This window comes from Neodiprion virginianus, chromosome 7 (genome assembly GCF_021901495.1).
Source record: "Neodiprion virginianus isolate iyNeoVirg1 chromosome 7, iyNeoVirg1.1, whole genome shotgun sequence".
Taxonomy (NCBI): Eukaryota; Metazoa; Arthropoda; class Insecta; order Hymenoptera; family Diprionidae; genus Neodiprion; species Neodiprion virginianus.
Window position 1 is genome coordinate 5,698,593 of NC_060883.1, and position 26,387 is coordinate 5,724,979.

General features: G+C 36.6%; 7 protein-coding genes and 1 long non-coding RNA gene across 15 annotated transcripts in view; 3 read left to right on the forward strand and 5 right to left on the reverse strand.

Moving 5' to 3' along the window:
* LOC124308773 (probable malonyl-CoA-acyl carrier protein transacylase, mitochondrial) lies at positions 1 to 3,789 on the reverse strand. 3 transcript variants are annotated; one of them, XM_046771811.1, is made up of 3 exons: positions 3,628 to 3,781; positions 2,443 to 3,511; positions 1 to 1,607 (listed from the first exon to the last, which is right to left on the reverse strand). In XM_046771811.1, exons 2-3 carry the CDS (start codon positions 3,216 to 3,218, stop codon positions 1,166 to 1,168), a joined length of 1,218 nt encoding a protein of 405 aa, XP_046627767.1. In that variant the 5' UTR covers positions 3,219 to 3,511; positions 3,628 to 3,781; the 3' UTR covers positions 1 to 1,165. The 3 variants fall into 3 exon arrangements, with proteins under 3 accessions (XP_046627767.1, XP_046627768.1, XP_046627769.1); XM_046771813.1 differs by having other exon boundaries at positions 1,436 to 1,607; positions 2,546 to 3,511; positions 3,628 to 3,789; XM_046771812.1 differs by having other exon boundaries at positions 2,443 to 3,781.
* Positions 3,737 to 26,387, forward strand: part of LOC124308778 (60S ribosomal protein L28) — a 24,937-nt gene continuing 2,286 nt past the window's right edge. The window contains exons 1-4 of one of the 2 annotated variants that reach the window (XM_046771823.1): positions 3,737 to 3,747; positions 7,590 to 7,602; positions 18,513 to 18,521; positions 20,920 to 20,927. In XM_046771823.1, coding sequence (XP_046627779.1) covers position 7,602; positions 18,513 to 18,521; positions 20,920 to 20,927 — 18 coding nt within the window. In that variant the 5' untranslated portion in view covers positions 3,737 to 3,747; positions 7,590 to 7,601. Of the gene's footprint in view, positions 3,748 to 7,589; positions 7,603 to 12,258; positions 12,264 to 18,512; positions 18,522 to 20,919; positions 20,928 to 26,387 lie in introns of those variants that run through there. The other variant, XM_046771822.1, reaches the window with a different exon arrangement.
* LOC124308776 (surfeit locus protein 1) lies at positions 3,924 to 5,962 on the forward strand. The gene is made up of 5 exons (XM_046771819.1): positions 3,924 to 4,308; positions 4,473 to 4,594; positions 4,863 to 5,063; positions 5,356 to 5,529; positions 5,627 to 5,962. Exons 1-5 carry the CDS (start codon positions 4,084 to 4,086, stop codon positions 5,838 to 5,840), a joined length of 936 nt encoding a protein of 311 aa, XP_046627775.1. The 5' UTR covers positions 3,924 to 4,083; the 3' UTR covers positions 5,841 to 5,962.
* Positions 6,019 to 12,988, reverse strand: LOC124308769 (G-protein-signaling modulator 2). Of its 2 annotated transcripts, XM_046771797.1 has the most exons (7): positions 12,621 to 12,988; positions 11,595 to 11,963; positions 11,371 to 11,513; positions 10,964 to 11,203; positions 10,323 to 10,794; positions 10,200 to 10,223; positions 6,019 to 9,342 (listed from the first exon to the last, which is right to left on the reverse strand). In XM_046771797.1, exons 1-7 carry the CDS (start codon positions 12,669 to 12,671, stop codon positions 8,737 to 8,739), a joined length of 1,905 nt encoding a protein of 634 aa, XP_046627753.1. In that variant the 5' UTR covers positions 12,672 to 12,988; the 3' UTR covers positions 6,019 to 8,736. The 2 variants fall into 2 exon arrangements, with proteins under 2 accessions (XP_046627753.1, XP_046627754.1); XM_046771798.1 differs by lacking the exon at positions 10,200 to 10,223 and having other exon boundaries at positions 12,621 to 12,987.
* LOC124308770 (esterase E4-like) lies at positions 13,379 to 20,443 on the reverse strand. Of its 2 annotated transcripts, XM_046771799.1 has the most exons (8): positions 20,129 to 20,440; positions 19,158 to 19,296; positions 18,127 to 18,472; positions 17,193 to 17,555; positions 16,633 to 16,796; positions 15,765 to 16,081; positions 15,381 to 15,685; positions 13,379 to 14,134 (listed from the first exon to the last, which is right to left on the reverse strand). In XM_046771799.1, the coding sequence occupies exons 1-7, from the start codon at positions 20,344 to 20,346 to the stop codon at positions 15,424 to 15,426; spliced, it is 1,809 nt and encodes a 602-aa protein (XP_046627755.1). In that variant the 5' UTR covers positions 20,347 to 20,440; the 3' UTR covers positions 13,379 to 14,134; positions 15,381 to 15,423. The 2 variants fall into 2 exon arrangements, with proteins under 2 accessions (XP_046627755.1, XP_046627756.1); XM_046771800.1 differs by lacking the exons at positions 13,379 to 14,134; positions 15,381 to 15,685; positions 15,765 to 16,081 and adding an exon at positions 16,088 to 16,557 and having other exon boundaries at positions 20,129 to 20,443.
* On the reverse strand, positions 20,685 to 22,090 carry LOC124308775 (uncharacterized). Of its 3 annotated transcripts, none has more exons than XM_046771816.1 (2): positions 21,804 to 22,090; positions 20,685 to 21,686 (listed from the first exon to the last, which is right to left on the reverse strand). In XM_046771816.1, exons 1-2 carry the CDS (start codon positions 21,893 to 21,895, stop codon positions 20,735 to 20,737), a joined length of 1,044 nt encoding a protein of 347 aa, XP_046627772.1. In that variant the 5' UTR covers positions 21,896 to 22,090; the 3' UTR covers positions 20,685 to 20,734. The 3 variants fall into 3 exon arrangements, with proteins under 3 accessions (XP_046627772.1, XP_046627774.1, XP_046627773.1); XM_046771818.1 differs by having other exon boundaries at positions 21,778 to 22,090; XM_046771817.1 differs by having other exon boundaries at positions 21,772 to 22,090.
* LOC124308783 (uncharacterized) overlaps positions 23,107 to 26,387 on the reverse strand; it is a 29,748-nt gene continuing 26,467 nt past the window's right edge. Inside the window, exon 4 of the long non-coding RNA XR_006909087.1 lies at positions 23,107 to 23,119. This is a non-coding gene — a long non-coding RNA (uncharacterized LOC124308783). The remainder of the gene's footprint in view (positions 23,120 to 26,387) is intronic.
* Positions 24,003 to 25,552, forward strand: LOC124308774 (S-adenosylmethionine sensor upstream of mTORC1). Its single transcript, XM_046771815.1, has 2 exons — positions 24,003 to 24,363; positions 24,438 to 25,552. Exons 1-2 carry the CDS (start codon positions 24,232 to 24,234, stop codon positions 25,521 to 25,523), a joined length of 1,218 nt encoding a protein of 405 aa, XP_046627771.1. The 5' UTR covers positions 24,003 to 24,231; the 3' UTR covers positions 25,524 to 25,552.

The following is a 26,387-nucleotide window of genomic DNA, read 5'->3' on the forward strand; positions in this document are numbered from 1 at the left end:
TGTTTTAGATATCAAAAAATCTAACACCCGGTGACCTATTCATCTAAGAAAATTCCCCAACTTTTCCCAGGTTCTCCGAATTTCAGACTGTCTGTCAACCCTGATTCTTTATGCAAGGGAACAATTCACACACTACTGTGATAACTATTGAAATTATTATTATTATTTCTGGAATAAAAATCTCTATCGAGCTGAACATAATTCTTACCAAGTTTTTGTTACCAAGTAATTATCAATAGCGAAAAGTTTCACTCGTGTATTGTTATATTGTACAATATTCAAATACACTTAAAACTTTGGAAAAAATTTTCGTCATATTTTTAGAATCAGATAAAGTAGCTCATCTCATACTTTAAAGATACTGAAGAATCGAAATATAAATCATGTTTCTCCTCAGCAGGACAGAAATGAAAAAACCACAAAATTATTGATATTCAACTTTTACTCTCTTATGACTCTTTACTAGTCACATTAAGTCCTTTTCCTAATGCCCGATCCAACTGAGGATTTGTAGGGTAACTATGTATTTAGATTTAGATATTTGCTATTTAATACTTACGTAATACCAGCACAACGCATACCGTGAAGATGCTTGACACGATCGTACAACAGTTGCAAACTCATACTCCTTATATTTGTGTTTGTATATTTGTTGTCTCCTTTTGCCTTGGTTTAATGCAAAATAAATAGTGTTTTCAATTAAAAAATTGTTTAATAACCTTCTATCTCCCATGAATTCACACTATATGTAATTTAATTTGAAGTGTCTCTTACCTGTTTGTTCGAATTACTTACTAAAGGAGAGCTATAGGATTTATATTAGATTTAGTCCAAATCAAATGAAATACTTGCGCGATCTCACTATAAATTTCTTTTTCTTATTTTCATTCCAACGCAATTACCGTATATTTTTACAAAACATATTTACAATCTTTTAAAACAAATGTCGTATTTCTTATAAACTTAACGACATTTCAGCATGTCTACACTTACATAATTAACTTTCAGTTGCACAGGTAAGAACACATTGTCACTTTAATTTTTGGTTCGAATACCACAGCAATTTTATCTATTCTGTTGTACGTGTATTTATCACTGTCAACAATCGCCAATTTGCTCAAAAATGAGTTTACCTTTTTAGCAACCGATTACGTTTAGTTCCAAGTTAAATAATATAGCAAGAATTACATGCTTTGGCATTGACGAATCTTAGAAGTGTCTTGAGTGTCCCACCTGAGCCTACATCAAATGTTCTCGGAAACGGAATTCCTGGTGGTCTCATGTACAAAATATGCATTGTCTGTTCCCACTTAACTGGCGATATTATTTGCTTAGGTAAGTACCTAATAATTTGACTCACATTCTTGTATTTCTTTCCATCGACATTCGAATGTACCGATACTTTGGGTTCCTCAAACTCAATTGTCCGGAGAGCTTTCTTAAATATATCCAATGACGGGATCATCAACGAAGTATGGAATGCCCCAGATAACGGAAGTCTCTTCATGTGCCGAAGTCCCATGCTCCTCCCATTAGCTTCTATGTATTTCAACGCCCCTTCGCTACCAGCTAATATTTTCATATCAGGATGCAGGAATATTGCAACTCTGCGAATGAAAATAAATCTTCGTACTACAATTTGATAGGTATTCAAATTAAGACAAAAACTTGGCGCATTTTTGTAAGAAAATGATAGATAGATTTGCTTGTGGAACTAATACATTCTTTTTTAGTATTATATCTTCCAAGGAGGTAGGAGCGTTTCTCAACATTTTAGTATGATATATTGATCAGAAAAACTTAGAATTTGAATTTCGCGATAGAATGATGTTTTTTAAACGAAATGTAAATCATCGATGATGTATTCACCCACTTTTGCAGGATAATGTTTAAATTCTAGGACGATATTTTGGTTTTGATTCCCAAAAAATTATGAATGATATCAAGAAATGCAATCTCTACAGATCTCATTGTAAAGATGAAAATGTAAATTACATGTAATACAGTAATGTGAATAAAACAAAGATGGTGATTTAGGTGAAAATTTCATTCAAAAAAGTTAAAATTATACAAGCTGACGTTAGTACTGTTGATGTAATGAAAAACTTTGTAAGAAAAACATTATTTCACAAGCCTAGAATTACTTTCAAGGAGTTAATTATAGAAAATACTTAGATTGATGTTCGTAAGATTATTGTAACAATGCGTTATCAGAAAATTTCCTAATTTTACTGCGTCGGAATTGTCTGAAATTTGTTTAAACACATCGAAGCTGTAAAATGATGATTGTGATTTTAAAGTAATACACATATGATGACGTTAAGCTGCATTATGATTAACTGATTTTCAAATAATTTTAAAGTTACATAATATCGATTTTTCTCCAAAAACCATCGTAGCATTAACGTTACGAACTTCAACTTCAAAATTCTGATTCGCTACCTGCATTCTGGCGTAGGATCCCCGACATCCATTGCCCAGTTCTTTGCTTTTTGGCATATATCAGACATCTTAGCTGCGGGTGTGTTATGAACGGAAAGCATACCTTGAGGGACCAAATTGGCAGCATCTTGCATTGCAGCAGCTCTGACGCCGACCAGTCTCATGCCATCTTCGAAGGTCATTGCGCCTGAGAATATCAAGGCGGTAATTTCGCCGACACTGTATCCAGCACAAGCGATACAAGTGTCTAAGGCCCTGGGCCTGTCGTCCCTTAGTTTTTCTAGTGCGGCTAAGCTTTTGACCACTGTTGCAGGCTGGTTGTACTCAGTTCGATTCAATGTCTCCTGTGGACCTTCGAGGCAAATTTTTAACAGGTTGTAACCCAACGCTTCATTGGCTATTTCAAAGAGGTATTTCGCCTCAGGATATTGCAGGTATGGCTTGACATCCCCAACCTTGATATTTCCTTGACCGGGAAACAGGATTATTGACGTTTCGGTTGGGTTTATGTTTGGTCGTTCGGCATGCTGGCCTTGTACGTTTGGGATGCAGTTTTCCGGGTAAGCACTCGTTGCCCATCCCGAATTTTCGGCAGGGTCGTAAATTGTAGCGCCCTCAAGAAGCTGGGAAATTTCTGACGACTTTTTATCTGTGGTTTCATGATCCCCGGTCTCAGAGGGCGGTTTGTCACTCAGCGAGCGACTCAGCATGCACCGGGATAACCGGAATAGGTTAGACCGGCTCGATATCGCTCGATAACATGTTCTAGGAAACATGTTATAGTCGGTTAGGAAATAGCGACTGTGCGATCGTACAGTGCCTATTCAAACCAACGAGTGAACACAAATTGCTTATTTATTATTTAGAACACAGCGTATCCTAAAAATTGAAAATTTCGTAGACCGCTATGGCACTATCAAACACTTTACACCGCGCAGTAATCACTGAACTGAACTTCACGCTGAACTTGCAGTAGATCGAAATTCGATATCGCCCATCGAGCTTACACAATGCAGGGTCTGAAGGAGGGCACTCTCTGATGGACAGGCGTTCAAAATGTGGTCAAACTCTGGATGCAAATGAGGGTACATAAAATAACCGACGTAGCGCTGATTGATACCAAGTTGGGTGATGAAATCACACTATTATTATATATCTTAAACTATATTCAATTGGGCAACTTACGTTTAACAGCGCTACCACTATTAGATCCCCACTTCTTTGGGTATGTTCCGATAATAGCTCCCGTTGCGCGTTGTCACAATCTTTTATTACTTTATCTTTTTTGCGTCACCGAGTTCGTGAGTAGCTCTACTACTTGCATATGCTCTAAGCTCTGTTCTGTCCTAGGGAGTTCTTAGCACTGCCAGCCAGCTGATTTCGGAACACACCCCTTGAAACAAACGAATGTCGAGATGCGCAGTATCGGAATGCGCAAGTATTGTACGCTTAGCAGCGCTACCAAGCGGATGGGATATATTGAGCCATCTTAAACTTCAGACTTGGATAGCAGTTTGATCTCCTGGGTCTCGAGTATTCTTATTCTGAACAACTTCAGCCCATGAAGACAACTCAGACAACGCGAAACGAGCAAGAATAGATAATAAGTTTGTCCGTAGCCGTTCGGAGTGTTCTAATAAAATGAATTTAGCTGTATCTAGAATTGGTTTACAATTGTCGAATGTATCGAATGTTAGGCATTTATCCCACTGTTTAAAGGGGCATTTAACTAGATTTGCAACAAATGGCAACTCGGTGATAATATTGAGAAACAAGTCTACCAGATCTAACCTGCTATACGAAAATCGAAAACATTGGTTCGTACCTAAAAAAGAAACCATCGGGGCTTACGGATGGTTCTTATTGGCGAGTAACTAGTAATTTTTTTAACTTACTTCTTTTCCACGTCTCCACATTTCAATAATCAGTAACCTAATATTCCTTCAAATTACCAAGTCTAGTGCCAGTAACGAAAATTTAATTTTGAATCAAGACAAGTATCTCTAATTGACTGTGTATTACTTTTTCAGAGTTTACCTGTCTTCTCGTTTTGTTTGGGATGCTGGCAAATTGAAAGGCGCAAATGGAAGTTGAACCTAATAAAAGAGCTCGAGACTCGAACAAACGCTGTGCCTGTGCCTCTGCCTGATGAGTAAATAGTTTCAATTAAATAAGGATTATGAAGCTCGTGGCAAAACACACTAAAGTTCTTTGAAATGAATTAATTCAATCGAGTTTTTACCTACAAGTCTACAACCTTATTAACTTTGCACAAGATTAAATAAAACTTCTTTGATGGCTTTAATGCATTATTGAAATCAACGTTGGCATGACTACTAACTTCAGTTTAATCGAAGGTTTAATAATCAATATTGGTATTTTGTCTTTAAGTTCATATATTTAATTCTGTATACTTTCAGCTTCGAAAAATTACAGACGATGGAATACCAACCTGTTACAGTTAGGGGACAATTTTTACATGATCAGGAATTTATCATAGGCCCAAGGAGCTTGATCATTGACGGCGCCCCTGCTAGTGGCGAGGGAGGTGGCCTTTTAACTCCGGGTAATGTTCGCACTGGATTCATGGTCATCACACCATTCAAATTGGAGGGCAAGGAGTGAGTATATTTTCTGTAATTTACTTGTTATTTAATCACTGATTTTAATCAATGAAAAACAAGTTGACAAAATACCTTGTTTGTTCCGATTATAACATGAAAAACAAACGAAGCATAGTGTTTACATGAAAGAAATCTGCAGTTCTGTTCGTTTTGAAAAACAGGAACAACCGAGACTTGCAATTATGTCAATCTTTCAACTTGATCCCCTCACCTTGTCTTTCATTTCAAGGGACTCAGGTCTTTTAAATTATGTAAGACAAATTAGTTCTCATGAAAATTTACTTTCCAGCGAAACTATTCTGATAAATAGGGGTTGGGTACCATTGAAAAAGCGATATCCTGAAAAGAGACCGAATGATAAGGTGAATGGCGTTGTTGAAATCACGGGAATTGTTCGTTTGAATGAAACGAGGCCACAATTTTCTCCTAGGAACAACCCAAAAGATGGTGCTTGGTATTACAGGTAAAATTGATAGTGAAAAACTGTGAAACGAATGATTACTGATAACTAAGTTCTTACACTGAAATATCTTACTCAAAATTTGATATCTTCTCTTCAGAGACCTAAACGCAATGGCAGAACTCGCAGATACTGAGCCCATTTACCTCGACTTAGTTACTAATTTAGGCACCGAAGATGGGCCGATTCCCAAGCAAACACGTGTGACGATGAGAAATGAACATATGAGCTACGTCTTTACTTGGTTTACGTTATCGCTGATGACTGGCCTCATGTGGCATAGAATGTTTATACGCAAACTACCTCTAATTTAAGTTCGGTTTACTGTAATATTGTGCAATTTGTACGTAATTTCAATCCATAACAAGTGACATGGAGTAAGATATTGTAAAAAAAATATTGGTAGATCATTAAATTATTATGATAATCCATCACATGTATGAAGTTGTAATTTTCTCCTTCTAGTAGCGCTGTAAAAAATTAACCCAAAAGTTATGAAAAATTACATTTTTATTTCCTTATAATTCTACAGTTTCTTATTAGGTAAACGCATCCTGGAATGTATTTTTCTTACTCGTGTTGGTTTTTGTTTGCTTGGCGATTAAAAATTAGATTTGGAGAATTAAATATAGAGAAATAAAATCAGATCTCTACTATTCATAACTATATCTACAATTGCAACAGTTTGGTTTGTTCAAGATATTGGAACATATATTTCATAAAAATATATCTTTTAGAGTAAAATTAGGATTACTTGTTACAAAGTGTATAACAATTTTTTTCTCTACTAATAAAAACGTAAATATTTATGCTACAAGCATAATATATGTACGTATAATTATACATATTCTACAAATTTTTTAACCTTTAATTGCATAAGTTTTATTAGATGGCTTCTTATAGCCAGAACAGTGAATTATTACCTTTATATTACATTTATTGAGAAAAGAATTTGTTCATTTGAAGAAATTCTGCGAGCATTAATTGGGAAATATCAATGAGATTCCAATACCTTCTTATTATTACAATTGAAGTTTGTTTATATAATTGATCAAAAAGTTCGTATACTAGTCAGTTAGATTATCTTTCAATTTTATAGCAGTTTAGGAAAATGAATTATTAATTTACTTCAACAATGGAAGTTTTACCTTCACTATTACGGAACCCATAAATTTCGTGAATCAAAATGCTTCTTCCTGCGTTTAAGAATCGATTTCTTTTCATTTGCCATCTTAATTAAACACTCGTTCAGTCTTTGAACAAAGTCCACATCTCAGAACTTATTTCCAGTAACGTGTTATAAATATATAGCAGGCATAAAAAGGCATTTGCTTTAAAAAGTTTGATCGTTTCGTCTATGCGTAGTTCGCATTATGAATTTCATAGCTTTACAATAGAATTTAATCCATATTGGATACTATAACTTGGCGTGTTGAATGACAGCTAAACAGTTAACATGGAGAGTAAATTTCATCTGAAGGAAGAAACACACATTTGGTTTACTCTCAAATTTAATTTCTTTGCCACTTAAGTTAGCGACAGGGCTGTAAATATTTTAATGACAACTATCTCTGAGTATATTTTTAGCAATAACAACAAACAGTAGATTGTGCGTCCTAATTATTAAAATATACATGCGTTGGAAAAACTACCTCATTCGAAAAAAAATTACGAAATACGAAAAAGGATTCTTTACTATATATTCTCTGTGAAGAATAAATTTAATCAGTACTTTGGAACGATTAATAATAAATGTAATATCGTATTTTATTTAGTGATCTTAGCACCGTCAAGACAACACTACGCTATCCGATGGGATTTGTCTATGAAGATAACTGATTACTGCAAATGTCTACTGTTTTGCATGTGCTTTCATCATGTAATATCCGGAGTGGCATCAAATGTTAGTTTGAATTTTATATAATGTTTCAAATCAACATAACGAAAAGTAATCGAAATTTAGTATAGTAATGAATTCGGAAAACTGCATTGAATGTACATAATACTACGTATGTACATACCACCAATTACAAGGGCGAATACATATTTTTACAATTAAGAAGCTGGATTTCTAGAGTTAGGCTGTTGAAGAAATTTGCTGACGCTCAAATGGGACAAAAAGAAAAAAAGAGACCTATTACAGACAAAACGTAAAAGTAATAAATTGATTAACTTACTTTTCATATTAATAATACTACTTTAACTATATTAGCTTTATGGCTTTCGGTTCATTCGATTCCTGCATTGGATATAGGTACATATCTAGTAGTACCTTTATTTTTTACGTTTGAATGATAATCCTTATGCACTACTCTTTTGGATTGTGAATGAGAAACAAAATATTCAAGATTCATTGTAACGGTGTTGAAAAAAGTCAACAAAACCGATCAGTATCCTACTCCACATTTTTCTAACGTTTTCTACATATATTTTACTGTTAATAGATTTTGTCGCAGCATTTATACAATTTTATACACATCTATCACAAAGATAATTGTAATCTCTTGTGCAGTACTCTGACTTACATCTCAGTATATGTCCGTTTATCCAAGAGTCTCATGATACTTTTTTGGCACGATTTCAATGATAAATAATCAATTATTAGGTGGTTTAAGAAATTTGATAGTGTCGTTTGATTTTGCTTTCCATAAAAGTATTATATTTGGTTCACGGCACTAGTAAAAAATTTTCACCATAACCTTGTGACAAAATATCTCCTTTTGATGTAAATAACATGGAAGATATCAAAACGTTTCTTTTTAATGTGACAAACTGTGGTAAAGAAGCAAAGTTGGGCAGAAAACAAACCATCCTATTTGAAGGGTCGAAATGCGATTTGGACAGGACACAGAGTTTCAATTAAACTTTAGGGAGCACCACACAATTGTAGCTAGAAGAAAAGTCACCCGATTGACTATTTTGTGAAAAGAGAGGAAATTAGCATGCGAGAACTTATAAAGAATCTATTGTACAAATTTTTATCGACCACCTAGCCATTGATTACATTGTAAATGTAACATTTTTGGACATATCATTTGTAATCACCATGAGTTGATTTTTACAAAATTCAAATGGTTACACCGAAAATTTTTAGTTACTCATGTTGATTATACAGTGGTGATACCTTTCCAAAATGTTATTTTTTCAAAGATTGCTTAGTATTAATTTATTATTATTTTCATCAAATAGTTGGTATACTTACTTACAGTTTTAATGGCCTTTTGCTGGTCCAGAAGCTCGTTGATCTTCCATGCGACCAGCCTGCAGTCTCTGAATTAGGGCAAACAGATCTTCTTCGGGTACGGTAGTTCTTGATGGGGTGTTTCCGTTTCTTCTTTGGTTTTGTTCCTCCTCTGCATCGTGTAATGTTGAAGCAGCTGGCAAAGGACTACGTTGATCCTCTAAACGTGAGCCTTGGCATCGCACCAGCATTTCAATAAATGAATCATCAGCTTCCTGCCCAATTGGCTGTGGGGGAGGCCTATTCGCTGACTGATTGTTCCTGTTTGTATTCAATCCTGGCAAGCAAGGCAGAGTTACACGCTGCTCATCCATTCGCTTACTTTGCATTCCAGCTATTAGCTCCAGTAAATCTTCTCCTTCTTTCTCTTTTTCTGGAGTCGCCACTCTTGGCCTGGGTCTCGGTTTTTGATTGGCATTTAGCACACAGCGCTGATCATCCATTCGACCTGATTGAAATCGTGATAGAAGTTCGAAGAAAGATTCTTCTTCTTCTTCTTGCGAAGGCTGTGGTGCGATTCCGGCTCTAGCAGGCAGAGGCTCACCCATATCTTTTTGCTTACCATCTGGAGTCAACTGGATAAAAATTTGGATAATGAATTACAATAACTTCAGATTGTATACATGATGGATAAAGGGAAAATTCATCAATTTTCAGTCAATAATACATGTTGATCAACGTCTTCGTTTTCTGAAATGTATAAGCATTGTAACATGAGCTGAATCTGAAGGTAGCCAATTTAAATCTTTTGCGATAATGGTTTTACTTGAGTTGAAGATGCTTTGCACAAAATTTGAAAATGCTAATGTTTAATAAGAGGTTTAACAGGAATTGTTAGGAAAGCTTGACGTGTGATGATTTTTAAAACGATATGTTTTCATGGTCTAAAAATATTATTCTGTTGTGACCTTTGTTTTCTGGTCACAAGAAGTAAAGTAACACAACCTATAGAGTTGGGCCATACATTTTTCCTGAACTGATCACCGGAAAAATAGTTAAATTGACTTACAATTAGCTATTCCATCCATACCGTCAATTACTCTAATTAACAAGGTTATTCGATATTTCTCAAAATTATAATAAAATGTTAAAATGAAAACTGGTACTGTTCTTACTGAATAACTTTCTGTTATTCAATACTCAACTTTATGTTGCCTTATAGATTCTATGCATAATGAATGGAACAACAAGATAGGACAAGATTGGAGAAAAAATGATATTTGTGAAATGTGTGCAAAGAAAAATTTTCAAAAAAAAATTTCCTTGATATTGCCTTGCAAAGAAAAATCACTGAGGTTTTTCGACAGTTATTTTCTATATTACCAGACTCTTCGAACGTTGTATTGTTTACTGAAAATTGGTAGTTTTACTTCTATCTGGTTATTCTACATATTAATAGACAATAATCTTTGTTCAAAGAAGAAAGTATTACCGGTTCCATGGTCCTTGTAAATAACTATATGCAAGGAAATACCGAATAATTACAATAAATTCGGTTATTTTAGAACTATTTGCAGTCTAGAGATGCATTGAACAAAAACATTCTATCGCTCACCTTGATCAGATCCAGATTGTCCATGCTCTGTCTTCTCAACCTGTATCTACCTGGCGAAGAAGCCGCTATAGCCGAGGCTTTGGTCGTTGGAATTAAATGCATTCCGTTTCCACTCTCCGCTTCTCCGTCGCCTTTTTCTAAGCCTAAAAGCTTCTTCAGATCGGTAACGTTCATCTGAGCGGTAGCCTGACCCATTGGATCGTTCAACTCTTTAGAAATATTCAAATGTAGGCTGGCAAAGTGCAGCGCTTTCTCATGGTTACCCATTGCTGAGTAAGCATTTCCCAACGACCAACAGGCTCGACCTTCTCCAACTCGATCCATCAGCTGTTGCGCAATGGAAAGATGACGGAGATGGTAGTCTACAGCAGCTTGGTAATCGCGGAGGAGCGTGTAGGTATTGCCAAGGGAATAACACGCTTGTGCTTCTACCGCTCGGTCACGCAATTCTTGAGCAAGGACCAGCGTACGTCTGTGAACAAATTTTGAATTTTAATTATTTTAACATGTAACTAAGTAACGCACCCTGAGAAATTTTGTACAGTTCAATAGCAGTTTCTCTGAAAATGGGTCAGGAGTTATCAACCTGTGGTATAACAAAATTTCAAAGTTTTTCGGGCTTCAGCCCGCTGATAACTTACTTGTAATGTTGAGCTGCTTTTTCAAATTCTCCGAGAAATATATGCGAGTTCCCCAAATTGCTGTTGGCTCGTCTTTCCGCAGCTTTATCACCAAACTCTCGTGCAATTTTTAATCTTTCATTGTGGTAATGAATTGCTTGTTGAAAATCACCCAGCAAGTAAAATGTGTTTCCCAAGTTTCCACATGCTCTCCCTTGTGCAGCTGTATCGCTCAACTCTCTCATCAGCTTCAAATTTTCTCTAGGAAATCACAATTGTTCAATCAGGTAATTGGATACTAAAATGTTGCCACTACTGCAACGCATTCATTTCAGAGCAAAAAATATTAAAAAGCCGCGGTATCCAGTACGTATATAATATTACTGAATTTGAAGACAAGCTATTCTATAGATGTCAAAGTAACATACTCGTAGTAATGAACAGCTTCCTGAAGACACTGTCTAACATCCTCAGGAAATTCTCCTGGATCTTGCTGTCCGACTCTGCCAATTTGTTTACCCTTGGCGTGATAAACATTTCCGAGATTGTAAAGAGCTCGACCTTCGCTGAGCTGATACATAAAAAATGCTTGATTAAAAATGAGAATGCATAAGGAAGGAAGAGCGGAACAGTGGTGAATAAAAAATATTACCTTATCGCCTAGTTCCCTCGATATTTCTAAATGCCTTTTACAGCATATCGTAGCTTCGTCAAACTTTCCCATAACTTTCAGAGTATTTCCAAGATTTCCGCTCGATTTAGCTTCCCCTAATTTATCTCCCATAGTTCTTGCCAATGTTAAATCATGGTTGTGGTACTGCATTGCTTTGACGTAATCGCCAAGATAAAAGTAAGCATTTCCAAGTTGGCTGTAGATCGCGCTCAACGTTCTTAGGTCGTCCGTTCCAGCCTGTATTGCTGCTTGAAAAAATGCAACACCTGTGCGGCAATCGCCCTCCTTGCATAGACGCTCGCCTTCAAGGGCCAATTCCAAACACATGTTGCTATCTCCCCCGCTATTCTGTAAAGGACAAACTCGTTTTATGTTTTTACATAGTTCAGCCAATTAATTAATGTTGGTAAAGTATTAAAAGCAACGATTAAACGCGAGTTACAAGGTATTCTTCTGCATTTACTCTATTTTTACCAATTTATTGAGGATATAGAGTATATGGCAATTTTGCTTCACTTGAAATTGTTTAGTAGAACAGCAATATTGTTCCTGTAAATCTCATAATCCAGCTTATTGTAACGAACATAAATAAGGTATCGTTCTCTAATTGAAAATCAAATTGTTACGGAAGTCAAATTGGGGTTCAGAGTTATTTTGACTAGAACAATGTAACGAGATGCATGATGAGGGAGATTAAGTTTAGTTACCGTTAATAACAAGTGAATAAACAAAAAAAAATAGTAAAATACTTGATTATATTAATTTTTTGCAGGAATAAGGGGTGAAGTTTAATTTTCATTTTGAGAAAAATGCAAAATGTAAGAGGATTAGGAAGGCCGTGTGTCCTATGACAAGTGGGAAAGAATTCTCTGTGAACAGCATAATAAATGCCCATATGACTCAGTGCACGTAGGTAAGTACCATATATATATATATATATATACTGAAGAATTTAAGTGACAAGTGACAAATAATGAGGTAGAAAAGGACATGTGATTCACTTACTTGACCGTCTACTGAGAGATTTTCCGCGCTCGCACTGTGCGACATTTTCATTGGTCGAGTACTAGCAGGTTATAAGGATTTTTGAAGGTAAGAATAAACAATTTGTTATCTGGCGACGAATTGTTAAGTGTAATTTGACGTGAGCTAAGCTTTACGTGTACGAGGCACTCCCCTTCGTCAATAGATCGTCAATTAGAAAGGTCGAATCAATACAGTTTAGCATTTTTTTTGGAAATTATCTATTAGTTGTTGCGGTAAATAAAAATTATTTATTGTTACACCAACACTCTCACTTGTTTGCGGCAAATTCACACGGATATCAACGCGTCACCCTAACCGCGCATCGACACTATGGCGCGTTCGCGACTTCGCGTACAATTTCCTATTCAATTTAGTTTGGGGCCGGCTTGTAGTACGCATCACTGTAACCAGACGGCTCTGAATGCAAACGGTCGTATTCGTGGTGTTCACGTTGTATATAGGGGTGCGTTCCGAAATTGGGTGGCAGCGCTAAAAATTCCCTAGGACAGAGGCAGAGCTACTGATGAACTCGGCAGTGCAAAAAAAATAAAATATTATTAACAGCAATGGAAGGTAATATCGGAATGCACCCTGAGTCTCGTATGCAATGCACTGACAGAATTTCAGGTTGTGTTCCGAAATTGGCTCCAAGTGTTAATTATCTTTTATCGCTTTTGCGCTTTCGCGTTGGGGAGTAGCTCCGTCCTTGTCCTAGGGAGTTCTCAGCACTGCCACCTAGTTTCTGAACGCACCCTTAATATAAACTATTTGAGGTTCAGAAATGATGTTTCACGTCGAACAGCACGAACATATTATAATTCACTAAGTTTACCCATCCTCCCTGCACTTTTAGTGTGTTTAACTTGTACAGTTTAATAATTTTGTTTAATTTTATTAAAGCATCATGCGCTGTTTATGCAATGTACAGATTATTAGTGGTGTGCATAAGCATGGTACAAATTATACATATAATCAACGCATAATGTGTGAAACGATCGTGCGTAAACGTAGTAACTCTCTAGTAGTAAGCGCTTTTCACTGGTTGCACACGGAGCGCAACGACCACGGTTGTATAATCGTCGCAACAACTGCGCTTTCTCTAGTTTTTAACCAATAGCAGAAGAAAAATTCTAGAAAAATCGCACTCAGTGTGCATAAGATGTAAGACCTGACCGGAATGACCATATCCATTCTTATTGCTTATGATTATTCCATACTAGTGCTAACTAACCCAACTCTAAAAAGACCCGAATCCTGCAACGGTAATCCAAGTTTAAACTAAGTTCAGCCTATCTCCAAACCTTACAGAAGAAACTGAACGCCGTTCAAACTGTATCGGAGAAAATGGGCGTAAGTGTGAGCATTTTGTAATCAGAAGATTCACATAACTGTTGAAAATATCACAAGATGGAATAAAACTAACAAACATCCCCCTTTCTTCGTGACTCTACTATTTATTTAATACTGATTATACTGAGGTTTATATTTCAGTTGTCCCCTGGTTAAAATTCCATCAGAAACCAATAGAATATGTAACTGAAATGTATAAGAACTTGACGGGATTCTGTCAGCTTTATCCGCACAAGTGATCCAACATTGAATTTCTGTCTGCATCTATCAGTTTCATGTACGCATGACTATGAATTTCAGACGGTATTTATTGGACTTCTAACTGCTTGACGGCGTCTATCCGCAATTTCATATACAAATTCTATCGGCCTCTATCCTCATTCGCTCTTTACAACAAGCCATCCGCTTCTGTTGGCAATTACAGACAGCCCGTCTGTCCGAATGTGTACGCAGCGCTGAGCAGCGTGCGAATTCATCTGGATCTATCCGCAATCGCGTATACAAATTCTATCGGCTTCTATCCGCATTCGCTACCGACAACGAATAACCCTCTTCTGTCCGCAATCGCGTATACAAATTCTATCGGCCTCTATCTGCATCCGATAGATAGCCTGTCTGTCCGGTTTTCATGTATTATCGACACGATGCGTTTTTAATTGCAGCATTTCAATTTCGTAATTTTCACTCTAAAATATAATACCGGTAAACGGGGAATTTGAGTCTGGGTTTTACATGTCGGATTTCGGTTTCTTTCACCCAACTATAGTCAAGGAAAAATAGTTTTGTTAGCCAAAGTTTTCTTCTGTAGAAACCAGAACGATATTTCAGAATTTAAGAAAAATTACTTTTCTTGATAACTTCAGTTTCGCATTCCGGTCACTTGTATAAAAAAATACTGACGGGATGAAAACTTTGATTTTCAACCAAAAAAGTAATTCAGGGTTGATTTGTCATTCCAAAGGTACTGCTATTTTCTCAATACGTACGTGATCATGGGCAACACCAGGGTAGATACATTGATAGAAATAGACGGAATGAAATAGTTCATCAGCAGCGCATAGATGCGGACAGAATGCATCTGTGGACCGTATTTAAACCAGTGCTGATAGAGGTACATTAGAAACCGATAGAATCCATCTGCGCGTTATTCCAGGTGGACAACGTCTGCGTATAGAAAACCGGTAGATGCGGATAAAAATTCTGTCCATTTAATAGCAAAATGCGTATAGAATCGGACACGAGTGGATAGGAATTCTGTCTGCTGTTGCACATAGATGCGTATAAGAACGGGCATATCCAACTGCTTCTGTCTGAAATTACCGTGACAAAAACACACTCGATTCAGACAGGATTCGTCTTCTGTCTGTTTCTGATGGAATTTTAACCAGGGTCTGCAAAAGACTCCATTTTTTTATCCATTTCTTCATCGCTGTTACAAAAATATCTTTGAAAAAGATAACATAAGTACGAATAATGAATAAAATTTGGATGTTATGACATTTGAGCCGTTTGATAGGACAGTTAAGGTCTTTGGAGTTTCTTTTAAGGTAGCCCAAAATTTCATTCGCTCCTCAAAGAAAGAATGCTGAACTTTGAGCGAAACTTCAGATCCGTTTCCTATTTGAAGATAGTTTCTCTCTGCAGCCGAAAATGGTTTCCATATTGTGCCGTTTGAAGCCAAAGTCGTCGGTGTTCTGAAAAATCAATTCTTTAACACACTTTGCCAATTAAATTAGTAAAATAATAACAATTTACTGATTAGTAACGGTTTACCCATTGGTTGCAAAGGAGGTCCACAACTGAACCATGATGTCTACGATTTCCAAATCTCTTCTGGTCGTGGTTTTGTTTAAATTTAGTCTGGCAAACTGCGGTTCAGGTGCAAAGATGTAAAAGGTTTCGTCACCGTGAGCTACACCCAATTCTTTCGTTGTATTATAATAACGGTAAATGTTGGAGAAAGTTCCTCGATAGTTGAAAGTGTAGAAGTACTGTGGATTCTTTGCCATAGAATTTTGCTGTAGAAGTGCGTCGTAGGCCGGATATCGAAACATACCATCGCCAGTGGCGTGCGTAATGTTAGCGAGTAGCTGTGGATGGGTCAAATTATCGTAAAGGATCCAAAATAGTTTATATATATATCTATATTATATAGATATCTCGGGGAGCCGTCGTATCAGGAATCCAGGATTTAACCCTTCATCCCTATGCATATATCCTTATTTCTGTACAGATTTTTCCCTTTATCCTATACAGTGTACTTATATTACACTCTTATCCAAAATAACAAAAATAACGAGTACCCTAATATACGTGGGGTATTAGGCTTTATGTTTCTAATAATGATCGTGTTGAGGGCTTATACGAAGGATGCTTCAAATTCCTGGGGAATATCCAATACCGAATATAAGACAGTAATGGACTTTTGATCAATGTTCATTTGCAAATACGGCCATTTCGCTATTAGCTGGTTTATTGAAATCATCCGATGGTACCACGTTGATTTGTAAAGTTTCCAAAATCATATGAGAAAGTGAAGTATCCCTCTTGACTCGGGAATAACAGCCTATAATTCCAGGTTAATTTCTTTCACTTAAACTCAGAGTGAGCATGTGTTTCTTGATTTTTTGAAATTACTTACAACACTTGTATTGGTGGTCAGATCGTTGTTTAAGTAATACGACTTTATGCCGTTAACGTAAGCACTTCCTTTGTCCGGTTGGTATGTCAAGCTCATCATGCGGGGCAAGGCAAAGTCATAGTTCTCGAGAAAATCTTGAAACATTTCTTCACTGTCGAAGAAATCTGTACGTGAACCCAATCAGGAAAAATATGATTTTGAACCAAGAAATTATAGAACGTAAGCCTAGGTTTCAAATTTAACTTTCAAATCAAGAAAAACGAAACGATGGGTCGATTGATTACATGGCGAACAAAATTTGGAAGAGTGATGTCAGTTCTGTGTAACTCGGGTTACACAGGTCACCAAAACAAATTCTGATTATACATTGAAAACAATAATTTTCCGGTATTGGTCCATCGTTTTCAGCGTTCTATTTTGAATTTTAGAGTCACTACAACAATAAGAATCTTACGATTTTGATATCCCGTCTGCCAAATTGAATTTGACATCATCTTATTTTCAAAATCTTTAAGCCGACTTTTTTTTTAGTTGGCAGTGTTAAAAGATATGATTTTCACCTCCCGTGTACATGGTTCCTTCATCTCGGGTGACACCGGAAATCCAAGGCAGGTCACGGATCTTTCCAGCAGCAAAAAGATTCGTGGGACTGTCGGTTAGTACTGCGCCTTCGATGTCCGGCTCATCGGTAGGGCCCCAAATGAGGTCTGGATATGTGCGCCACTCAAAAAACTGCGGTTGCGTGGCAAGAATATCAACAAAGTCAATTGTTCGCAGGCAGTCGATTAGAGAATCCGACGTGTTGTTGAAACATCCGACGTACTCGCCAAGTTGAAAAGCGCGGCTCGCGCAAGCAGCTCTGGGTGTATGAGCCCATGTTGCGAGCGCTGATCCACTCTGCGTTATATATTTATGAAAAAGCCCTGAGTGAACACACAGATTGATGATGTTAGGTAACAGTTATTATAACTATGCGTTAGATTCAATTGATATCAGGTTATTTCGTTGAAATGTTACGTGGGCGATTTAGCACGAGGTAAAATGCGCCTGCGTTTATGCACCTTAGGGTACATTTCAAAGAAATCGGCCTGCATTTCAGTAATTGAGAGTACATTTTATCGATCAATATTTGTCACATTATTCACGATGGCTCAACCCCTCACTCTCTTGAATCATTGACCGTGAGACAAATGTCAATCGGTAAAGTGTTTCCTGAATTGCATAACTGCAGGTAGATTTACCCTGTAATTAATTGTCCATGTATTATTTCCACAAAATAAGCCAGTATGTATGTAGTTATGCTTTGTTACGTTTATTCGAAAGCATGAATTTAAGTTAGGTATGACCCAAAGCTTGGAAGCAAAATGCCTCGCACTAACTCTGAAACATCGTGGACTAAAATGAATTCCATTATAACAGATAGTATCTAATTCTATTTCGCATGTAATATTATTGAATTCTCATTCATGGTAATGATAAGCTTTGTTGTTTTACCAATTGTTGCATCTGACAGCGTCAAAAGATGCACGCACGCGCCGCCTGAACTCGCTCCAACAAATGTGACTCTATCAGGATCGCCGCCAAAGTACTTTATGTTTTTTTGAACCCACTTTAGTGCCAAGACCTGATCCTTGAGCCCCCAATTTCCTGAGGCCACCTCGTCACCGGTACTCAAAAATCCAAGTGGACCAACACGGTAACTTGGAAGAACCAGTACTATGTCTGCATCAAGTAAGTAATCTGGGCCGTATTTATCAGATCTAGCATTTCCAGTCCTAAAACCTCCTCCGTAAATATACACGATCACCGGAAGTAATGCCGAGTTGTTGCTCTCCGGAAACTGCATTGTGCACAGAGAATTCAGGAGGGAATACAAATAGTGTGTGCTTGTAAATATATTGTATTACAACTGATTCTGATTGCAATCTTACGTTACATTATACGTGCAGTATACAATAGTATATTGTGTGACAATTAAGGGACGAAAGTTGGCGATTGCGACGAGCGTGAAGTTTGCAATCACGCGACTTACGATCGCCAACTGTGAGCCCGAATCATGCACGATAGTTTTTGTAACAAGTGGACGAAAAGTGATTGGGCTTTGCCTGATAATTTTGCGGGACGCAAGTCGTCAATTTCTTCTCCCTAAGGACGAAAGTGAATCAATTCTGGACTGCGCATGCGCGAACTTATCTTTACAATACTGAGACGACATTGGCTACTTTCGTCCAGCTAAACTGGTACGCAAAGCCTCACTTTCCTGCTACCCTACCAATTGCCTGTAACACTGACAATAAATTATTGGAGGCAATTCAGCCGCAAGCATGCAATTAATGAATTGGAAAATGAATTTCACGTGTAGAATGGTAGAAATTTTGAAGATTGAGATAACCATAAAATTCTAACTGTAATTTCATCACAGATGATATGATATAATTATAGTGCTCAATAATTTGCGAAACTTGAATTAGTTCAAGAAATACTTTAGAAAGTCTTAATGAAAGCGGATAAAGTATCTGAATTACCTGCGGTGTGTAAATATTGAGCCACAAGCAGTCTTCATTGCCCAAGACAATATCCTCTGAGGCTTGAGGGCACATACTTAAGTCTACGTTAGCCTTGCGAGATCCATTCCAGCCATCCGCAGCTACGGGATTTGCAAATCTATCGTGCAAAGTTTTCGAAAACATTGTGATCGGTTGAAACGTATAATTTTTGAAAAACTGGTAAATTCGAAAAATTAACGACGGAGCCAGGAATCGAACCTGGTATCTAGCGATGCTTTACCGGAGCCTTACTCCACTAGACCACCTAGTCGCCCTGACTCTGATGTCGTTAATTCCTCTCATCACCAGTAAGTTCAAATTTGTTTTCTTGTGCTGTGATAGTATGTGTGAATATAGAAAGTGTTCTTCCTCTTCGAGCACAACTTGTAAGAATGTCTGTAAGTGTGTTTACATTTTGGAATCTTACGCTTCTGATGCGAAGCTCGTAAGACAGTCAATGACAGTCTAATATTGAAATGCGGATATGCATCATCCATATTAATATTAATCACGAGGCATTTTTCATCGTTGAAACGTATAATTTTTGAAAAACTGGTAAATTCGAAAAATTAAGAAAGATTAAGAAATTCGAAAGATTAATTTTTCGAATTTACCAGTTTTTCAAAAATTATACGTTTCAACAATGAAAAATGCCTCGTGATTAATATTAATATTGATGATGCATATCCGCATTTCAATATTAGACGGTCATTGACTGTCTTACGAGCTTCGCATCAGAAGCGTAAGATTCCAAAATGTAAACACACTTACAGACATTCTTACAAGTTGTGCTCGAAGAGGAAGAACACTTTCTATATTCACACATTGTGATCGGTTATTGCAAATTGTTACAGAAAAGAATAGCGAAGATAAAAGATGAAAGAGAGAAACAAACGATTCATGCATCGGTTCCATCGCGCAAAATTCTCTGTCTTGTATGGATATTGTACCTGAGATTCCCAATTGGTGGTTGTGCATAAGGAATTCCCAAGAAAGCAGAAATATTCCGATTGTGATTGGTTGTTCGAATTGTTCCTTGTAGGGTTCCTTGAGGAATCGTTACCACCGGAGCGGCGATATCCTTGGTCTGGGCGTAATTTATCGAACAAATACTGATCATGAGTAAAAATAGTAAGAGTACACATTTCACCGAGGAGTGGAAGACCATCGTGACTACGCGTCGGCGTATGTGACCAGGGTAAACTAACAACTGGTGAAATCGCAAAGTCTTGTTTTTGTAGGGATAAACAAGTGTTACGTATACGAGTGAATTTGCACAAATACCAGATTAGCTTATATACCGCTGTGAGCCTCGCTCGTGCCGCCACCTAGCGGTTTCAAAAGCTAAACAGCCGGCATGTTAATTTACATTAGAGGCATACTGATAAATATCCAAATCAGCAAAATATTATCAAATAAGTGATATTTCCACTGTAACAGTGAAGTGAAAAGTTGAAAATAATAACGAGTTGAAACTCCAGTAGTATGTATCAATATAATATTAATAAATACACAATGAAAACCACTACCTTTTACGAATAAAGGTTTTTATTATTCTACTTGATAGTTTTTGTTTTATTAGAAAAAATTGGTGGCTGTAAATTTACTAAGACGCAGATAACATGAATAATATTATCGATGCAAAAGAACAAATGTTCTGGAATTTTATACAAAATTTGATATGTTTTAAGTCGTTGCATAATTATTTCTACATGAATTCGAACTCTTGCGATGTTGTAAGTCAGATCTGTTTCTTCTTTCGAAAATTCTGATTTTTTTTCCAAAAATGGTGGCATAATAAGAAATACTCGTTTACCACTTGCACCAATGATAGACCTGATTTCAGGAAAACCTTTATCTGCTAAAACCACATCACCATCTTCCAATGAATCTACCAAATTCGATTCAATAGTTAATTGGGAATCACCTTTTCTACCGCCAGCAACTTTCGATTTGAAACAGATGAACCCAGATGGTGTGATTCCAATCAGTACTTTTGCTGTTAAACCTTTCTTATAATGAGAGTAACAGTAAATACGGTCGTCAACACTTGACGGAACATCTATCTTGAATTCAGTGCAGTCTATGATAACCCAAGTATTAGAGTACTGAGGTTTAAAACATTCCGGCATAGTTTTTTGTACGGCAGCTCTACTTGGCCAAAACACTAAATTTGCAGTTGACGAACTCAAATATTGTAAAGTTGAAAAGAATATCTTGGAGATAGTTGACCGATGTAAACCAAAGAAAATTGCTATGGCTGAAAATGTCAGTCCAGTTTTTATTTTCACTAAAAAAATTAAATCGATACCAGCAGAACTTACAAAATCTACTTGACACTCTTGATCACTTTTTAAAATTACTTCGGCACTGCTTATATCCATAGGTTCACGTCCACTATTATTGACAACATTGTTATGGTCGTCATTAACTTGATTTCCAGTACCACAATTCACTCCGATGTTATGCTTGTGAAGAGTCTTTCTTCGGTTCATGAGTCGATTGTACCTATAATTAATAGATACATGTGTTATTATATAAATATCGATGTATATATTATTCAATTTTATAATTATATTTTTACTTCTCATACATTTACCTGCTCAAAACAGCTCTTTCATTTACTTGCTTTGCATGATAAACTGGAGGGAATATAGTTGGCGCGTAGCTTGGACTCGCAGGATCATCTGATTTTTTCTTGCCAATGAAATGAGCATTACATATTACATGATGAGTTTTTGGAGTCCACTTTGAACCATCAGGACTGTAAAAAACAATAATACTTATGTATTTATATAGTGTTTCATGCAGATAGCATAATAGTTCACCTATTGATATAGTTGGCTTGATTTTAGAAATATAGAAAACTAAGGCGTCGAAAGTAAAGTTATGTTACTTACTGTTTTCTTTTCACAGCAGCAATCCATTTTTGCCTTTGAACCATTTTGTGTGATGTAGTTGGAAACTTGTAAAATATACAATCACTAGTTTTACCGTTATTTTTGCAGTTAACAGCACAACAAGTGTAATTCCACATATCGTCTATTGTTTCTCATACAAAATGCTATCACAACACACGCTCGCTCAACTCGCTACTCGCCACCCCGCGCGCTGCGATCGTTTCGCAGCTCCCCTCCAAGCGGCGGCTCACAGCGAATTAAGTCTTCAGGTTCAAATGGATTCTGCTTTCCGTATCTTCAGTGCCGCTTCATTATCTTATTTTACGGTATTTTTTATTGAATTATGTTGAAATCACGCAGGCAGGTGAGTTAATTAGTCTATGATGGTTAGATAATATCCATATAATATGTTCAAGCGTGTACTATACAAGCTCAAGATTAATATCATGGCCAATTATTTATGCAGTTTACTCGCATCCCGTAGGATATCCATTAAAATCACATTAAAATCACATTAAAATCCAAGGATCACAGATGGTTATTATTTTCAATATCAAACTAGAAACATTGACCGTGGTATTCTTGTCGTTGAACCACTAATCTCTACTTTGCACTGGAGAGTGCATAGATCGGAATCTTTGTGAGCATTTGAACACCATATGCTTGTGGATTAATGCCGCATAAAAATGGTTGGAATGGAACCACGAAACTCTCTAATCATATGTGTATTCATTAGCAAAAAATATGTGTAAGATCTACATAAAGTTAGGACTTCTTGCCGTTACTAGCCTCGCATCAGAGGATGTGATTGGAACGAAACTCCGTCATCACATGACCCGCCAAATTATTTGGAATTGTCAATGAATAGTTCAACTTTATGTTAACAATAAGATTTACAAAACAACAAGATGACTGATTTATTGGGTACCGAAATAATATAGCGAAAACAAATTATATTTTTATACCGATAACTAGTCAATGATTCAATATAGTTCTGCAATATTATTACTTGAATATGGCTCATCCTTATACGATGCTACGCTTTACATACAATGCGAAAATATATCGGTATAAGCCAAGGCATTAGTATGTGTTTTATTTTAGTCACGTCAGCAACTTATTTCACCCCCTTCTTTCCGAAGCTCGTTAAACTTGGATTACCTTCTTACGTGGCAGCTTTGGAAGACGAATATGATCGATTTTAAGAAACCAATTTCAACGTTTACATAAGTTACGCTCAACTCAAATACAATTATCAAATGCATTTGATATCGGCATTGGACGATCATATACAACTAAACAATGAATTGAAATTTTCTGTACGTCAAATTCTTAATCCTTCAATTTAATTATAAATCACTCCTAAATGTATATATAGAATGTACAATTAATATCTCAATCAATTTATACAATTATCCAAATCATTTACCCTGATTTCTTTACATACCATCAGTGCGTTGAACCATCGTTTTTATCTCTTATGTTTTCAGCTTTAAGTCCATCTCTGCAGACACCAGGTTACTTGCTACAACCTGTAGCTCTGTCCCTGGACCGAATAATTGCCTGTGCAAAACAAATCATGTTCCAAGAAAAGTAGTTATCGAGTTTAGAATGTTTCTTAATCTGTCAATGGTATTTATATCTGCCAATGAAGACTGCAGTTACTCCATCATACGTTTATCGTAAAATGTTTATTACAGGCTTAAGCGGTGGTCGGATTGTACTAAGAATAATTATCTACGTACGGATAACGCGGAATCGCACATATTACCATGTAGTAAAAATAATTCGAAATCAGCAGTACTTAATCGTATGTCAATGATTGATTTTTTCACCTATCCTTGGCCCGCGTTTTTTGTCTTACCTATTAATACAAATTGATTCAACAAATTGTATTCAACTATGCGGCAATTCAACGATTTTTCAAATACACCCTGTAATCGATCCCCAGGAAGCAGGGACTTGAAAAGCATCACGTAGATTCGCTGAACATTCTAATTTAATGAAGTTGTAAATTACAGTGGCAACCGCCAATAGCAGCGTAGACATCCCGCGATTGCTGGGAAATAGAACGCAGTTGCACATTCATGTTTTGAGAATTGTTGACTATTGGGAAAACCTGTTGACTAACTACTGTTCTTCGGTTGTCAACAATGGCTTCGACCGAGCATAAAGACTTGGCTGCATTCATAAAGAGTGTTCATAGCAATTTGCGAAAAGAATCGCAAATTTATGGCCCAGAAACAGCGTGGAGAAGACATGTGGCTGAAAGTGACACGTTGCAGGTTAGGATGGTCAAGTTTCAACCCATCAATTATTACTGTTATCATACGAAAAACAATGAGAAATTTGATTGCAGAAATATGCCGAGGCAATGCAAAAGCTAGCAACAAAACACTGGGCTGAAAACGTAGCGGATCCAAAGAAAAATACGAAGTGTAGAATAGACTGGGTGAAGTCACAATGTTGGGAATATTTTTTTAGGGGTGGTATAGAATTGTTTTGGGACAGAGAGGTGAATATTAATCGGAAAATAACGAACGATCAAAGCCACAGTGGAATATCAACATATCAAGAGTGGTCAGATTCTGAAAACAGCACGAGTGGTCTTTCAGATGGGTTAATTTGTTCAAATTCAGAATTAACACCAGTGGATGATAAAGATACTCCAGATCTGAAGAAAAGTCTCAACAAACATTGCTCTATGAAGCCAAGTACAAAATTTGAGAAAAGTACTGAAAACAATTTGCAAATAAGCAACAATGAACACGATTCAAGCATCGTACAAGCTTCGCACAGGGAAGATTGCAAAGTAAAGCTGCTCGATGTGGGAAGTTGTTACAACCCCTTTGGCGGTGTAAATTTTTTTGATGTGACTGCTATTGATCTGGCTCCATCTTGCGATGGAGTATTGCAATGTGACTTTTTGAGCATGCAAATAGGACAGGAAGATGTATTTTCTGCAAACAAGCAACAAGTTGAACAATTGACTGTGGGATCTTTTGATACAGTTGTGTTCTGCTTGTTGCTAGAATATTTGCCATCTCCTGAGCAGAGATACGCTTGTTGCAAGAAGGCTTACAATTTATTGAAAAGTGGCGGCTTATTGTTGATCATTACTCCAGATTCAAAGCATGTTGGTGCTAATGCGAGATTCATGAAATCCTGGCGCTATGTTTTGTCTAATCTTGGATTTATGCGGGCAAAGTATGAAAAATTGCCCCATGCTCACTGCCTGGCTTTCAGAAAGTGCTTTTATAAAAGAGTCGCTACTAGATGGGCAAGTTTGCAAAAGTTTTCCAAAGATGACGAACTCTTTCATTCGGATACTAACATTTTTATACCACAGGATTTTACCACATGGACTAGGGAAGATACAGTTGAGTGTGTTTCAGGTGATAAAAAAGCTGATGTCAATTTTTATAATGAATTGCCATATACATGATATTAACGTAGTAATAAAGATGAATGTACTGGCAGTATTGTATTCTTATTTCTTACTAGCTCGACGCACTGTGATGTTTTGAAAGAAAGTTTCATGCCACCGCTCATTAGCCAAAAGCCGGATTTTAGATTGAAATTACTGAAAGCATTAATTTTGTTGAAATTCATAATCGAATAACAATTTTAATAATTGCTGAAATAGGATTATATTGGACGCAATATCACTGATATTTGGAATATCTAGTTCCGGGACATATACCATGGAATATTGGGAAGTTTTTTTTCTATTACAATCAATTGATTCCCCTATAAAATCTTCAAAAAGTTCCGGAAGTAAGAGAAACAAAAATAGACTAAAAAATGAATTAAAATTTTAGCCGAAATAAAGATTTTCCAACAAAATTCAGCAATTGATCAAAATGTGCAAAGCGCGTGTAGAAAATTATAAATTTTCATTGAATTTACTAAACAGCAAAGACAGACTGATCGAAGTGATCGAAATCGCGTATTTGTTCTATTCTATCACTGCGTGGCGTGACAAGAAAAATAATCATCGACAAGTATTTTCTCTAGTTTATTGGCAATTCTATTGGGTGGAAACTAGGGAAATCGCAGTCCGTGACGCGACTCAGCAGAATTTCCCTAGTTTTGGATCGATGAACAGCAATCTTGAACGCGTTTAGACTTTCGATGCTACCAATGAAAAGCGCTGTAAAGTAGATCGCATTCGCTTATCGATTCCCGAGACCACTAAAAATAACGTAATAGAAAAACTAAGTGAGATCTGCGAGGGCATGTCTCAATTTTGGAATTTTATATAATCCTTAGATTACTTATAACGGTTCTTTTCAACCAAACGCATATA

Excerpts from the sequence above, each read along its gene's own strand:
- LOC124308773 (XM_046771811.1), bottom strand. The coding sequence starts at position 3,218 with ATGTTTCCTAGAACATGTTATCGAGCGATATCGAGCCGGTCTAACCTA. Across the intron at positions 1,608-2,442 it reads GATCCTACGCCAGAATGCAG|AGTTGCAATATTCCTGCATC; the intron begins GTAGCGAATCAG and ends TTTCATTCGCAG.
- LOC124308769 (XM_046771797.1), bottom strand. The coding sequence starts at position 12,671 with ATGAAAATGTCGCACAGTGCGAGCGCGGAAAATCTCTCAGTAGACGGT. Across the intron at positions 11,204-11,370 it reads GAAGCTGTTCATTACTACGA|AGAAAATTTGAAGCTGATGA; the intron begins GTATGTTACTTT and ends GTGATTTCCTAG. Across the intron at positions 10,224-10,322 it reads ACAATCTGGATCTGATCAAG|TTATTTACAAGGACCATGGA; the intron begins GTGAGCGATAGA and ends CCTTGCATATAG.
- LOC124308775 (XM_046771816.1), bottom strand. The coding sequence starts at position 21,895 with ATGCTCATTTCATTGGCAAGAAAAAATCAGATGATCCTGCGAGTCCAA. Across the intron at positions 21,687-21,803 it reads CAGTTTATCATGCAAAGCAA|GTACAATCGACTCATGAACC; the intron begins GTAAATGAAAGA and ends TATTAATTATAG.
- LOC124308776 (XM_046771819.1), top strand. The coding sequence starts at position 4,084 with ATGAATTTAGCTGTATCTAGAATTGGTTTACAATTGTCGAATGTATCG. Across the intron at positions 4,309-4,472 it reads CTTACGGATGGTTCTTATTG|AGTTTACCTGTCTTCTCGTT; the intron begins GCGAGTAACTAG and ends TTACTTTTTCAG. Across the intron at positions 4,595-4,862 it reads CCTGTGCCTCTGCCTGATGA|CTTCGAAAAATTACAGACGA; the intron begins GTAAATAGTTTC and ends GTATACTTTCAG.
- LOC124308770 (XM_046771799.1), bottom strand. The coding sequence starts at position 20,346 with ATGGTCTTCCACTCCTCGGTGAAATGTGTACTCTTACTATTTTTACTC. Across the intron at positions 16,797-17,192 it reads AGGAACCATGTACACGGGAG|ATTTCTTCGACAGTGAAGAA; the intron begins GTGAAAATCATA and ends GTTCACGTACAG. Across the intron at positions 15,686-15,764 it reads ACCTCCTTTGCAACCAATGG|AACACCGACGACTTTGGCTT; the intron begins GTAAACCGTTAC and ends TTGATTTTTCAG.
- LOC124308774 (XM_046771815.1), top strand. The coding sequence starts at position 24,232 with ATGGCTTCGACCGAGCATAAAGACTTGGCTGCATTCATAAAGAGTGTT. Across the intron at positions 24,364-24,437 it reads CTGAAAGTGACACGTTGCAG|AAATATGCCGAGGCAATGCA; the intron begins GTTAGGATGGTC and ends ATTTGATTGCAG.